The sequence below is a fragment of the Salmo trutta genome, chromosome 19 (assembly GCF_901001165.1).
Source record: "Salmo trutta chromosome 19, fSalTru1.1, whole genome shotgun sequence".
Taxonomy (NCBI): domain Eukaryota; kingdom Metazoa; phylum Chordata; class Actinopteri; order Salmoniformes; family Salmonidae; genus Salmo; species Salmo trutta.
The window spans coordinates 3209468-3222422 of NC_042975.1; the positions used below are offsets into that span (position 1 = coordinate 3209468).

General features: G+C 44.0%; 1 protein-coding gene across 1 annotated transcript; it reads right to left on the minus strand.

Annotated features, from left to right (window-relative positions):
- Positions 1-4050: 4050 nt before the first annotated feature.
- Positions 4051-12908, minus strand: LOC115153836 (neurobeachin-like). The gene is made up of 8 exons (XM_029699440.1): positions 12689-12908; positions 12447-12518; positions 12133-12288; positions 9139-9309; positions 8189-8290; positions 7831-8027; positions 5986-6137; positions 4051-5571 (listed from the first exon to the last, which is right to left on the minus strand). Exons 1-8 carry the CDS (start codon positions 12855-12857, stop codon positions 5481-5483), a joined length of 1110 nt encoding a protein of 369 aa, XP_029555300.1. The 5' UTR covers positions 12858-12908; the 3' UTR covers positions 4051-5480.
- Positions 12909-12955: the final 47 nt, after the last annotated feature.

Sequence of the window (12955 nt, forward strand, 5' to 3'; positions counted from 1 at the left end):
GAGTTGAATGTTGTAACGACACAGAATAAAACAATTAATACAATTCCCATGATAGTTAGTGACTTCCGATTACTGCTCATTAACCATCATTTATTTACATTCATTTAATACGATATTTCAGCTGTGTTTTTATTCAATTTTGTTTTATTTGCTGACTTTATTATTTCATTCCAAGTCATCCGCTCATCTCTGCTGCTGTAAACGCTGTCTGACAACATCTCTATTTTCTACTTATTCAAAGTAAATAAGGCGCACTTTTATGACCGCTGAATGTCAACTATCAATCACTTTGATCATGTGTTTTCAGGTACAGATTAATCACGAAGCAACAGCTGTTCTCTATATCCACTCACGATCCACTCACGATCGCGCATTCTTGTCTCTTCATTAGCAGGCCAAATAGAAACTCAGATAAGAACAAGGAGATACGCAATGGATTATGGTCATTGTAGTTCATTACCACGTTTTATCTACTAAACTATGTAGATTATTGTCCTGTAGGAAACTACAAGTTCCTACTACGTTACACATCTAGAGAAACTGTGTGACTGAGTTTACTGAGTTCACAGAAGAAGAAAAGAGAAAGAAAATGGAATTCAAGTAATTGAACCCGAAATACATCAATTAGTTGTTTAATTAAAACCGATAAAAAAAATAAAAAAATAACTGAAATTCCAGTCAATATCTCAGCAGTAGGTTAGGTTAGACCGGAGATGAGCAACTTTGATAGTGGCCACAAAAAAATGTGAACTCATCTGGAAGGGCTGTAGTTGCTAACGGGTGTGCACCTAACTACATTACATTAACTCCCACATACCCACACCAAGGTGACATCTACTGGAGATGGTTCTCATTGGAATTTATTTGTTGTGTAGGTTGTTATCTTACTTGAAATAAAATAATGGGAGAACAACAACAAAAACAAAATGGCCACGTTAGTTACCACCGGCGACACAACCGGAAGCTTCCAGCTGGGTATACTGGTTGTGTCACGTCCTGACCATAGTAAGTGGTTATTTACTATGGTAGAGTAGGTCAGGGCGTGTTTTCTGTTTTTCTATGTTTTGTATTTCTATGTTTAAGTTCTAGTTTTTCTATTTCTATGTTTTTTTTGGGGGGGGGGGTTGATCTCCAATTGGAGGCAGCTGGTCCTCGTTGTCTCTAATTGGAGATCATATTTAAGTAGGTGTTTTTCTTCCTGGGTTTTGTGGGTGATTATATTTTGAGTAGTGTTTGTTTCTCTCTGCGTCACGGTTTGTTGTGTTTGTTAATTCAGTTATTTATGTTTTGCAAAGTTTCACGGATTTAATAAAATGTGGAACTACAACAACGCTGCACTTTGGTCCGATCATTTCGACAGCCGTGACAGGTTGTGTCACCTAATGTGGCCATTCCCCCCCCCCCCCTCCTCCCATGATTTTATTTCATGTTAAGTTCTCAGGTCGGCAGGCAATGCTCATACACACCGGTGCACTGGTCGCCGGGTTAGTGACTTTTCATGCAGCGCAATCAGCAACGCAAAACGGTCAAAGTGGCAACAATTTCACCCAATTAGCCGACTCACTTTCCATACTCTTTTCCACACCCACTCGCCGGTCGCCATATTGGGCTGCAGCTACCCGTATCTGTTTGCATATGCTGATTCATGGACCATCTACAAAAAGAAAATAAAAAATTCAGACCGCTTCACTTTTTTTACACATTTTGTTACGTTACAGCTTCTAAAATGGATAGAATTATTATTTTTCCTCGTCAATCTATACACAATACCCCAAAAATGACAAAGCAAATTTTGACAAATGTGTTAAATATAAAAACAGAAATACCTTATTTACATAAGTATTCAGACCCTTTGCTATGAGACTCGAAATTAAGCTCAGGTCCATCCTGTTTCCATATTATTGTCCTTGACATGTTTCTACAACTTGATTGGAGTCCACCTGTGGTAAATTCAATTGATTGGACATAATTTGAAAGGGACACACCTGTCTATATAAGGTCCTATATTTGACAGCGCATGTCAGAGCAAAAACCAAGCAATGAGGTTGAAGGAATTGTCCGTAGAGCTCCGAGACAGGATTGTGTCGAGGCACAAATGTGGGGAAGGGTACCAACAAATGTCTGCAGCAAAAACACAGTGGCCTCCATCATTCTTAAATGGACAAAGTTTGGAAGCACTAAGACTCTTCCTAGAGCTGGCCGCCCAGCCAAACTGAGCAATCGGGGGAGAAGGGCCTTGGTCAGGGAGGTGACCAAGAATCCGATGGTCACTCTGACAGAGTTCCAGAGATCCTCTGTGGAGATGGGAGAACCTTCCAGAAGGACAACCATCTCTGCAGCACTCCACCAATCAGGCCTTTATGGTAGAGTGGCCAGATGGAAGCCACTCCTCAGTAAACGGAACATGACAGCCTGATTGGAGTTTGCCAAAAGGCACCTAAAGACTCTCAGACCATGAGAAACAAGATTCTCTGGTCTGATGAAACCAAGATTGAACTATTTGGCCTGAAAGACAAGCGTCACATCTGGAGGAAACCTGGTTCCATCCCTATGGTGAAGCATGGTGGTGGCAGCATCATGCTGTGGGGATGTTTTTCAGAGGCAGATTTAAGAAAAAGATTTAAGAATAATGTTTAAAGCTTAATGAAACATTCATACCACCTTTATCCTACCAGTTCTACATACAGGCCTACATCATATATAGACAAAACAAAATCCCTTCAATGGTTCTTGTTGGAAGTTGTCCTCTGTTGTCCCGCCCAGCCATAAATCCATTTACAAGCATTTCGCTAAACCTGCAATAACATCTGCTAAATATGTCTATGTGACCGATACTATTTTTATTTTCTGCTGTATGGTCATAATGAAACGCCGATCACAGGAACGCCTTGGAAAATCTAAAATCAAACGTTCCTTACCAAAGATTAACAGATAAAGGCGATGAGTATGAGGTAATGAAGATAATTGCTTTACTGCCCTGCCATTTGCTTACACTGACCCATATTTACAGAACAAAATGGCAACAAACCTGAAATGTTTTATTTTGTTAACAAAATAAAAAAAATCTATCAAATCGTTACAAATGAAAAGGCAGATCAACAAATTCTTTGCATATTTTATTTGTATTTTCTTGATTTTTTTTTTCTTCCAACTTTCATGGTCATATTTTACATCTTTGCAATAAAACATGAATACATTTTTTTTTGGGGGGGGGGGGGTTATTTCATAGATCCAAAAATATTTGACCTTTTCTTTGGATCCATAAATTGAACCTGTTGTTAGAGTTTGTGTGAGTGTATTTGACTGAGATGGCTTTAACACACAATAACGGTACATCTCATGTTTTACCTTTGTACTTCCTTCCCTCTCTCTTGCTCCTCCCTCTCTCTCCTCCCCTTCTCCCTCCCTCTCTCTCCTCCCTCTCTCTCCTCCCTCTCGCTTTCTCCTCCCTCTCTCTCCTCCCCCTCTCCCTCCCTCTCTCTCCTCCCTCCCTCTCCTCCCTCTCCCTCCTCCCTCTCTCTTGCTCCTCCCTCTCTCTCCTCCCCCTCCCCCTCCCTCTCTCTCCGCCCTTTCTCTTGCTCCTCCCTCTCTCTTGCTCCTCCCTCTCTCTCCTCCCCCTCTCCCTCCCTCTCTCTCCTCCCTCTCTCCTCCCTGTGTCTCCTCCCCCTCTCCCCTCCCCCTCTCCCTCCCCCTCTCTCCTCCCTCTCTCTCCTCCCTCTCTCTCCTCCCCCTCTCTCCTCCCTCTCTCTCCTCCGTCTCTCTCCTCCCTCTCTCTCCTCCCCCTCTCCCTCCCCCTCTCCCTCCCCCTCTCCCTCCCTCTCTCTGGTCTTAATTAACTTAATTAATTAAATCACACGTGATTTCATTGTCTTTAAATACAAAACATCAAATAATCCTGCAGAAGAAAAAATTATTCCGGAAAAGAAAAACCCGAAACGGTCATGTGACAGGAAATAATCACCAGGCTAACGAATAATGATACGTGATTGGTGCAAAGTGTGAATACAAAAACAAAACGTTTGACACCGATTCAATTCTTTTTTTTTCTTATTTTCTTTAAATAATCTGACAAATGTGAGTGAAGGTTTCGTTATCAGTCTTATTCAGTTGATTAAACTCGGAACGTCTGTCCGTCGAAGCCTGAAACCTATATGTACATATTTGACAAAACAATCACCAAATATACAAAGAAAATCAGACTTGTCTTGTAGATGTCATCGTTTGATGGCGTTAGCAAAACATTTCTTCATCATCATCATCGCTATTATTACACAGAAAGTCATTAATAAATGAAAGGTGATAGGCATGGTCTGTGTGGTGATAGAACTGTGATCTATTCCTGCTTGTCAATCATTGACACAGAGAGTAGGAAACAGAACAGTATTTACAGAAATCATATTCACTCTCCTGGGGGTAAAAAAAAAAAAGACTAAAATTTGTAAAAAAATAAATAAAATGAACTGAAATAAAATAAATCAAACGTAAGAAATTAAATCAAAACAAAACAAAATAATATGAAACCAAAAAATATATAATTTACTCGATATGAGTTTAAGCCAACAGCATCTGTTTTCTTCAATGGGAAGTACTGCTTCAGACCAGTGCAAACCAGGGTTAAACCAGTTCAATACAGTTTTAAACCAGTTCAATACAGTTTTAAACCAGTTCAATTCAGTTTTAAACTAGTTCAATTCAGTTAACCAGTTCAATACAGTTTTAAACCAGTTCAATACAGTTTTAAACCAGTTCAATACAGTTTTAAACCAGTTCAACTCAGTTTTAAACCAGTTCAATTCAGTTAACCAGTTCAATACAGTTTTAAACCAGTTCAATACAGTTTTAAACCAGTTCAATACAGTTTTAAACCTGTTCAATTCAGTTTTAAACCTGTTCAATTCAGTTTTAAACCAGTTCAATACAGGTTTGACCAGTTTGAACTTTCTGTGGTAGTCTGGACCACATCTCCCACCCTTTAAAATTATAAACAAAAGAGAAAAAAAAAAAAAAAACATAACAAAATAACTAAACCAAAGCAACAAAACCCATTTTTAGTAATGTTACTTTGTCCTGTGAAGCGATAAGCGTTCTAGCCATTAACACTGAATGTTCTCAAACATTAAAAGTCCTAATATGGATCTGTTCAACCCCAGTCAAAGTCTAGCGGTAGATTTGATACTCTCCTTAATTCATCTTAGTTCATTATTATAAGGATTCCTTCGGGGTGTTGTGTGGCTGTAGTGTTAGGGTTGAAATGGCAGACATGATGTCCTACAGTAGCTGTGATGCGCTCTCTCTCTCTCTCTCTCTCTCTTCCTTCTCAAGTGAAATCATCACAGGAAGTAGATCATCACAGGAAGTAGAGATTTAGTGGCTTTCCAACCTCTTATTCTTCCTTTCTGTTGTTTACAGCTTGACCTCTCAACCTCCTCTCTCTCTCTCTCTCTCTCTCTCTCGCTCTCCTCGTCTCGTGCTTGTCCTCCTCAGTACCTGTTCTGGTGTTCGTAGTGCCAGCGGTTGAAGTCGATGTTGAAAGCTACGATGCTGCCAGACGCCATGCCTGTGATCAGAGTCCTACAGACACAGACAGACAGACAGACAGACAGACAGACAGACAGACAGACAGACAGACAGACAGACAGACAGACAGACAGACAGACAGACAGACAGACAGACAGACAGACAGACAGACAGACAGACAGACAGACCACGTCAAACCATAATATAGTTAGCAGATGCTTTTAATCCAAAGTGACTTCCAGTCATGTGTGCATACATTTTACGTATGGGTGGTCCTGGGAATCTAATCCACTATCCCGGTGCTGCAAAGGCCATGATCTACCAACTGAGCAACAGAGGACCACATAAATATACATAAGAGACCACATCAGACCACGACAGATCACGACAGACCAGCATGACCCGGTCAGTCTGGATCAGAAACAAAACAGAAACACCAAGAGACTGATAACCTCCCGTCCTACCCACCTCTGGTCATGAGACAGGTCCATGGCGCGGATGCCAGCGTCGCAGCCTGGGTAGATGTAGAGCTGTTTGAAGTCACAGGCCTGCCACACCTCCACCACCCCGTTGTCTCCTCCTGTCACCAGGTTCTGACCGTCACTACTCAACAGGATCGCCTGGAGGGAGGGAGGGAGGGAGGGAAGGGGGAAGGGTGAAGGGAGAGAGGGAAAAAGGCAGGAAGAAGAGAGAGAGAGCGAGAGAGAGAGCGAGAGAGAGAGGAAAGCGATGGAGAGAGGGGAAGGGAGGTAGAGAGAGAGGAAAGCCATCAAGTTTGCAGACGACACTACAGTGGTAGGCTTGATTACCAACAACGACGAGACGGCTTACAGGAAGGAGGTGAGGGCCCATGGAGTGTGGTGTCAGGAAAATAACCTCTCACTCAATGTCAACAAAACAAAGGAGATGATCGTGGACTTCAGGAAACAGCAGAGGGAGCAGCCCCCTATCCACATCGACGGGACAGTAGTGGAGAAGGTGGAACGTTTTTAGTTCATCGGTGTACACATCGCAGACAAACTGAAATGGTCCACGCACACAGACAGTGTGGTGAAGGAGGTGCAACAGCCCCCTCTTCAACCTCAGGAGGCTGAAAAAAATGTGGCTTGTCACCGAAAAACCCACACTAACTTTTACAGGTGCTCAATTGAGAGCATCCTGTCGGGCTGTATCACCGCCTGGTATGGCAACTGCACCGCCCGGAACCGCAGGGCTCTCCAGAGGGTGGTACGGTCTGCACAATTCATCACCGGGGGGCAAACTACCTGCCCTCCATGACACCTACACCACCCGATGTCACAGGCAGGCCAAAAAGATCATCAAGGACAACAACCACCCGAGCCACTGCCTGTTCACTCCGCTATCATCCAGAAGGCGAGGTCAGTACAGGTGCATCAAAGCTCGGACCGAGAGACTGAAAAACACTTTCAATCTCAAGGCCATCAGACTGCTAAACAGAAATCACTAACTCAGAGAGGCTGCTGCCTACGCTGAGACCCAATCACTGGCCGCTTTAATAAATGGATCACTTTATACAATGCCCCTTTAATAATGTTTACCTATCTTACATTACTCATATCACATGTATATACTGTATTTTATACCATCAGATTGTTAAACAGCCATCACTAGCACAGAGCGGTGGCTGCCTACCTACAGACTTGATATCATTGGCCGTTTTAATGAATGGAACACTAGTCACTTAAATAATGTTTACATATCTCGCATTACTCATCTCATATGTATATATACTGTATATACTGTATCCTTCACTCTCTATTCTTTACTATATATTGCATCTTAGCATCTCTGTCACTGCTCATCCATATATTTTATACTTATATATTCTCATCCCATTCCTTTACTAGATTGTGTGTATTAGGTTTTGTGGAATTTGTTAGATATTAGGTTTTGTTGTGTAATTTGTTAGATATTACCTGTTAGATAATGCTGTACTGTCGGAACTAGAAGCACAAGCATTTCACTACACTCGCAATAACATCTGCTAACCATGTGTATGTGACCAATAACATCTGCTAACCATGTGTATGGACCAATAACATCTGCTAACCATGTGTATGTGACCCATAACATCTGCTAACCATGTGTATGGACCAATAACATCTACTAACCATGTGTATGTGACCCATAACATCTGCTAACCATGTGTATGTGACCCATAACATCTGCTAACCATGTGTATGGACCAATAACATCTGCTAACCATGTGTATGGACCAGTAACATCTGCTGACCATGTGTATGGACCAATAAAATTTGATTTGATATATATATACTGTATCTGTGGTCGTACCCGTGTTGAGTCGTTGACCTCCATCTGAGCCAGTAGTTTCCCGTTGATGCTGAAGTTACAGAAGCGTCCTCTCTCATAACAGATGATACAGTGGCCCTCGCTGGACACAGAGATGAGGCGGGGCCTCAGGCACAACTCTGGGCCCTCCAGAGCCCGCAGCAGATCGCCTGTTATAGTATGGACCAGACATGGACCCTCTGGAGGAAGGGGGAGGGGGAGAGAAGGGATGGAGATTTAGAAACACACACACACACACACACACACACACACACACACACACACACACACACACACACACACACACACACACACACACACACACACACATACACATACACACACAAACACACACACTGACCTTTGGCCCCACTAATGACCAGTCCCAGCTCAGCGCAGACAGACACACACACCACCTCATGGTCGTGACCCGTCAGCACGGCTCTCGGAGCAGGGTAGTCACCTAGGAAACATATTTATTCATTAAAATGTTCTCTGTAAAGTGTCTCGAGACTAAATACACTTTAAATAAAATGTGAAACACGAAGAGCAGATTAAAAATGGGGAAAGTATCTCGTTCATGGAGATCAAAATGATCTTTGGGGATCGTTGGGGGATCGTTGGGGGATCGTTGGGGGAACGTTGGGGGATCGTTGGGGGAACGTTGGGGGATCGTTGGGGGATCGTTGGGGAATCGTTGGGGATCGTTGGGGATCGTTGGAGGATCGTTGGGGGAACGTTGGGGGAACGTTGGGGGAACGTTGGGGGATAGTTGGGGATCGTTGGGGGATCGTTGGGGGATCATTGGGGAACATTGGGGATCGTTGGGGATCGTTGGAGATCAAAATGACATACAAATCATTAAAATCCAGACGGAAAATATTTACACAAGAAGCAACCTAATATCACACAGTCAACCTAGGGGATCGTTGGGGATTGTTGGGGAACGTTGGGGAACGTTGGGGATCGTTGGGGGATCGTTGGGGGATCGTTGGGGGATCGTTGGGGATCGTTGGGGATCGTTGGGGATCGTTGGGGATCGTTGGGGGATCGTTGGGGATCGTTGGATATCGTTGGAGATCATTGTACAAGGCAAGAGATGAATGTGCTGATAATATTGTAAAAAGGACAGGAAATGTAGATGAAGCATATTGCTATGTACCGCACAAACACACACACACACACACACACACACACACACACACACACACACACACACACACACACACACACACACACACACACACACAGACACACACACAGACACACACAGACACACACACACACACCCCTCCACACACACAGACTTACTGTTGTTGGGGTTGTCTCCTATGATGTGATGGCGTCCGCTCCAGTACCACAGCAGCAGGGTAGCGTCTCTGGACCCCGACACGATGTAACAGTCCCCCCCGATGTAGCTCTCTGACCGGGCCAGGCACGTCACCACGTCCCAGTGGCCAAACACTATCTGGGTCAGCTTACCTACAGGCAGGAGGTAGAGGAGAGATGTAGACCTATTGAGGAATAATGTAGTCCTATTGAGGAATAATGTAGACCTATTGAGGAATAATGTAGACCTATTGAGGAATAATGTAGACGCATTGAGGAATAATGTAGACCTATTGAGGAATAATGTAGACCTATTGAGGAATAATGTAGACCTATTGAGGAATAATGTAGACGCATTGAGGAATAATGTAGACGCATTGTAGTAGTAAAGTAGTAGTATTTTATCTTGTCCGCATCACCTCAGGGTTGTTGCATATGAAGAACTGTAGTGGTGTTATACCTCTCACTCAAGTAGAAATAAATGAAGAGTGAATATGTGTGGCATAGTATTGTTTAGTAACACCTGTCTTAGTGGAGTAGACTCTGAAGCTATTGTCCCAGTATAGATAGTATATAGTATAGTAGTACTATGGCAGTATTACCTGTCTCGGTAGAGTAGAGTCTGAAGCTATTGTCCCAGTATAGATAGTATATACACTGCTCAAAAAAATAAAGGGAACACTTAAACAACACAATGTAACTCCAAGTCAATCACACTTCTGTGAAATCAAACTGTCCACTTAGGAAGCAACACTGGTTGACAATAAATGTCCCATGCTGTTGTGCAAATGGAATAGACCACAGGTGGAAATTATAGGCAATTAGCAAGACACCCCCAATAAAGGAGTGGTTCTGCAGGTGGTGACCACAGACCACTTCTCAGTTCCTATGCTTCCTGGCTGATGTTTTGGTCACTTTTGAATGCTGGCGGTGCTTTCACTCTAGTGGTAGCATGAGATGGAGTCTACAACCCACACAAGTGGCTGAGGTAGTGCAGCTCATCCAGGATGGCACATCAATGCGAGCTGTGGCAAGAAGGTTTGCTGTGTCTGTCAGCGTAGTGTCCAGAGCATGGAGACGCTACCAGGAGACAGGCCAATACATCAGGAGACGTGGAGGAGGCCGTAGGAGGGCAACAACCCAGCAGCAGGACCGCTACCTCTGCCTTTGTGCAAGGAGGAGCAGGAGGAGCACTGCCAGAGCCCTGCAAAATTACCTCCAGCAGGCCACAAATGTGCATGTGTCTGCTCAAACGGTCAGAAACAGACTCCATGAGGGTGGTATGAGGGCCCGACGTCCACAGGTGGGGGTTGTGCTTACAGCCCAACACCGTGCAGGACGTTTGGCATTTGCCAGAGAACACCAAGATTGGCAAATTCGCCACTGGCGCCCTGTGCTCTTCACAGATGAAAGCAGGTTCACACTGAGCACGTGACAGACGTGACAGAGTCTGGAGACGCCGTGGAGAACGTTCTGCTGTCTGCAACATCCTCCAGCATGACCGGTTTGGCGGTGGGTCAGTCATGGTGTGGGGTGGCATTTCTTTGGGGGGGCCGCACAGCCCTCCATGTGCTCGCCAGAGGTAGCCTGACTGCCATTAGGTACCGAGATGAGATCCTCAGACCCCTTGTGAGACCATATGCTGGTGCGGTTGGCCCTGGGTTCCTCCTAATGCAAGACAATGCTAGACCTCATGTGGCTGGAGTGTGTCAGCAGTTCCTGCAAGAGGAAGGCATTGATGCTATGGACTGGCCCGCCCGTTCACCAGACCTGAATCCAATTGAGCACATCTGGGACATCATGTCTCGCTCCATCCACCAACGCCACGTTGCACCACAGACTGTCCAGGAGTTGGTGGATGCTTTAGTCCAGGTCTGGGAGGAGATCCCTCAGGAGACCATCCGCCACCTCATCAGGAGCATGCCCAGGCATTGTAGGGAGGTCATACAGGCACGTGGAGGCCACACACACTACTGAGCCTCATTTTGACTTGTTTTAAGGACATTACATCAAAGTTGGATCAGCCTGTAGTGTGGTTTTCCACTTTAATTTTGAGTGTGACTCCAAATCCAGACCTCCATGGGTTGATAAATTGGATTTCCATTGATTATTTTTGTGTGATTTTGTTGTCAGCACATTCAACTATGTAAAGAAAAAAGTATTTAATAAGATTATTTCATTCATTCAGATCTAGGATGTGTTATTTTAGTGTTCCCTTTATTTTTTTGAGCAGTGTAGTATAGTATAGTAGTACTATGGCAGTATTACCTGTCTCGGTAGAGTAGACTCTGAAGCTCTTGTCCCAGTATAGATAGTATATACTATAGTAGTACTATGGCAGTATTACCTGTCTCGGTAGAGTAGACTCTGAAATTATTAGTATAGTACAGTATAGTAGTACTATGGCAGTATTACCTGTCTCGGTAGAGTAGACTCTGAATCTCTTGTCCCAGTTTAGATAGTATATAGTATAGTAGTACTATGGCAGTATTACCTGTCTCGGTAGAGTAGACTCTGAAGCTCTTGTCCCAGTATAGATAGTATATAGTATAGTATAGTATAGTAGTACTATGGCAGTATTACCTGTCTCGGTAGAGTAGACTCTGAAGCTCTTGTCCCAGTATAGATAGTATATAGTATAGTATAGTATAGTATAGTAGTAAAGTATAGTATATTAGTATTATGGCAGGTACCTGTCTCAGCAGAGTAGACTCTGAAGCTCTTGTCCCAGTATAGATAGTATATAGTATAGTATATAGTATAGTTGTACTATGGCAGTATTACCTGTCTCGGTAGAGTAGACTCTGAAGCTCTCGTCCCAGTATAGATAGTATATAGTATAGTAGTATATAGTATTATATTCGTACTATGGCAGGTACCTGTCTCAGTAGAGTAGACTCTGAAGCTCTCGTCCCAGTATAGATAGTATATAGTATAGTAGTATATAGTATTATATTAGTACTATGGCAGTATTACCTGTCTCGGTAGAGTAGACTCTGAAGCTCTTGTCCCAGAAGCCACAGACCAGGATGTAACGGTTGTCGGCGGTAACCACGAAGCAGTGTGTGTTGATCTGGATGCTCTGGTCCACCAGGTCTGTGATCTGACGCTTACTCACACCTGAGTTGTTGGCTACACACACACATACACAAAATAACAATGCTAATAGAAACTATAATGATCTATGATCTGATGCCTAACAACCTATGGACTCTAATTTGGGCAAAACGTGTTACCAAAAGTGTGACCACCAGGGTATCACATGACCAAGGCAGATGATGTGTTCTGACCTATGAGAGGGTCCATCTCAATGGGCAGGTGATGAGCCTGTTCTAGGGAGTAACCTGGAGCGCCACGGAGACCTGAGAACACACAATGCATGGTCACACCTCACACACAATGCATGGTTACACCTCACACACAATGCATGGTCACACCTCTCTCTCTCTCTCTCTCTCTCTCTCTCTCTCTCTCTCTCTCTCTCTCTCTCACACACACACATACATACACACACACACATACACACACTCACCGACGGTGTTATGCCAGCGGTTGACAGCGAACAGCCTGCTGCAGGTGACGGTGACAGCGGCAGGGACAGAGAGGTGGGGCAGGGTGTTGGCTGCTACGTGGGTCACAGGGGAGTTGGAGGGAAACTTCAGCACCATGATCACATCCTGCTGCATCTGGTCCTTAAACATCAGAGGACTCTGAGGAAGAAAACACTGATGAGACAGAAGAGAGAGAGAGAGAGAGGGAGGGAGAGGGAGAGGGAGAGAGAGAGAGGGAGGGGAAGGGA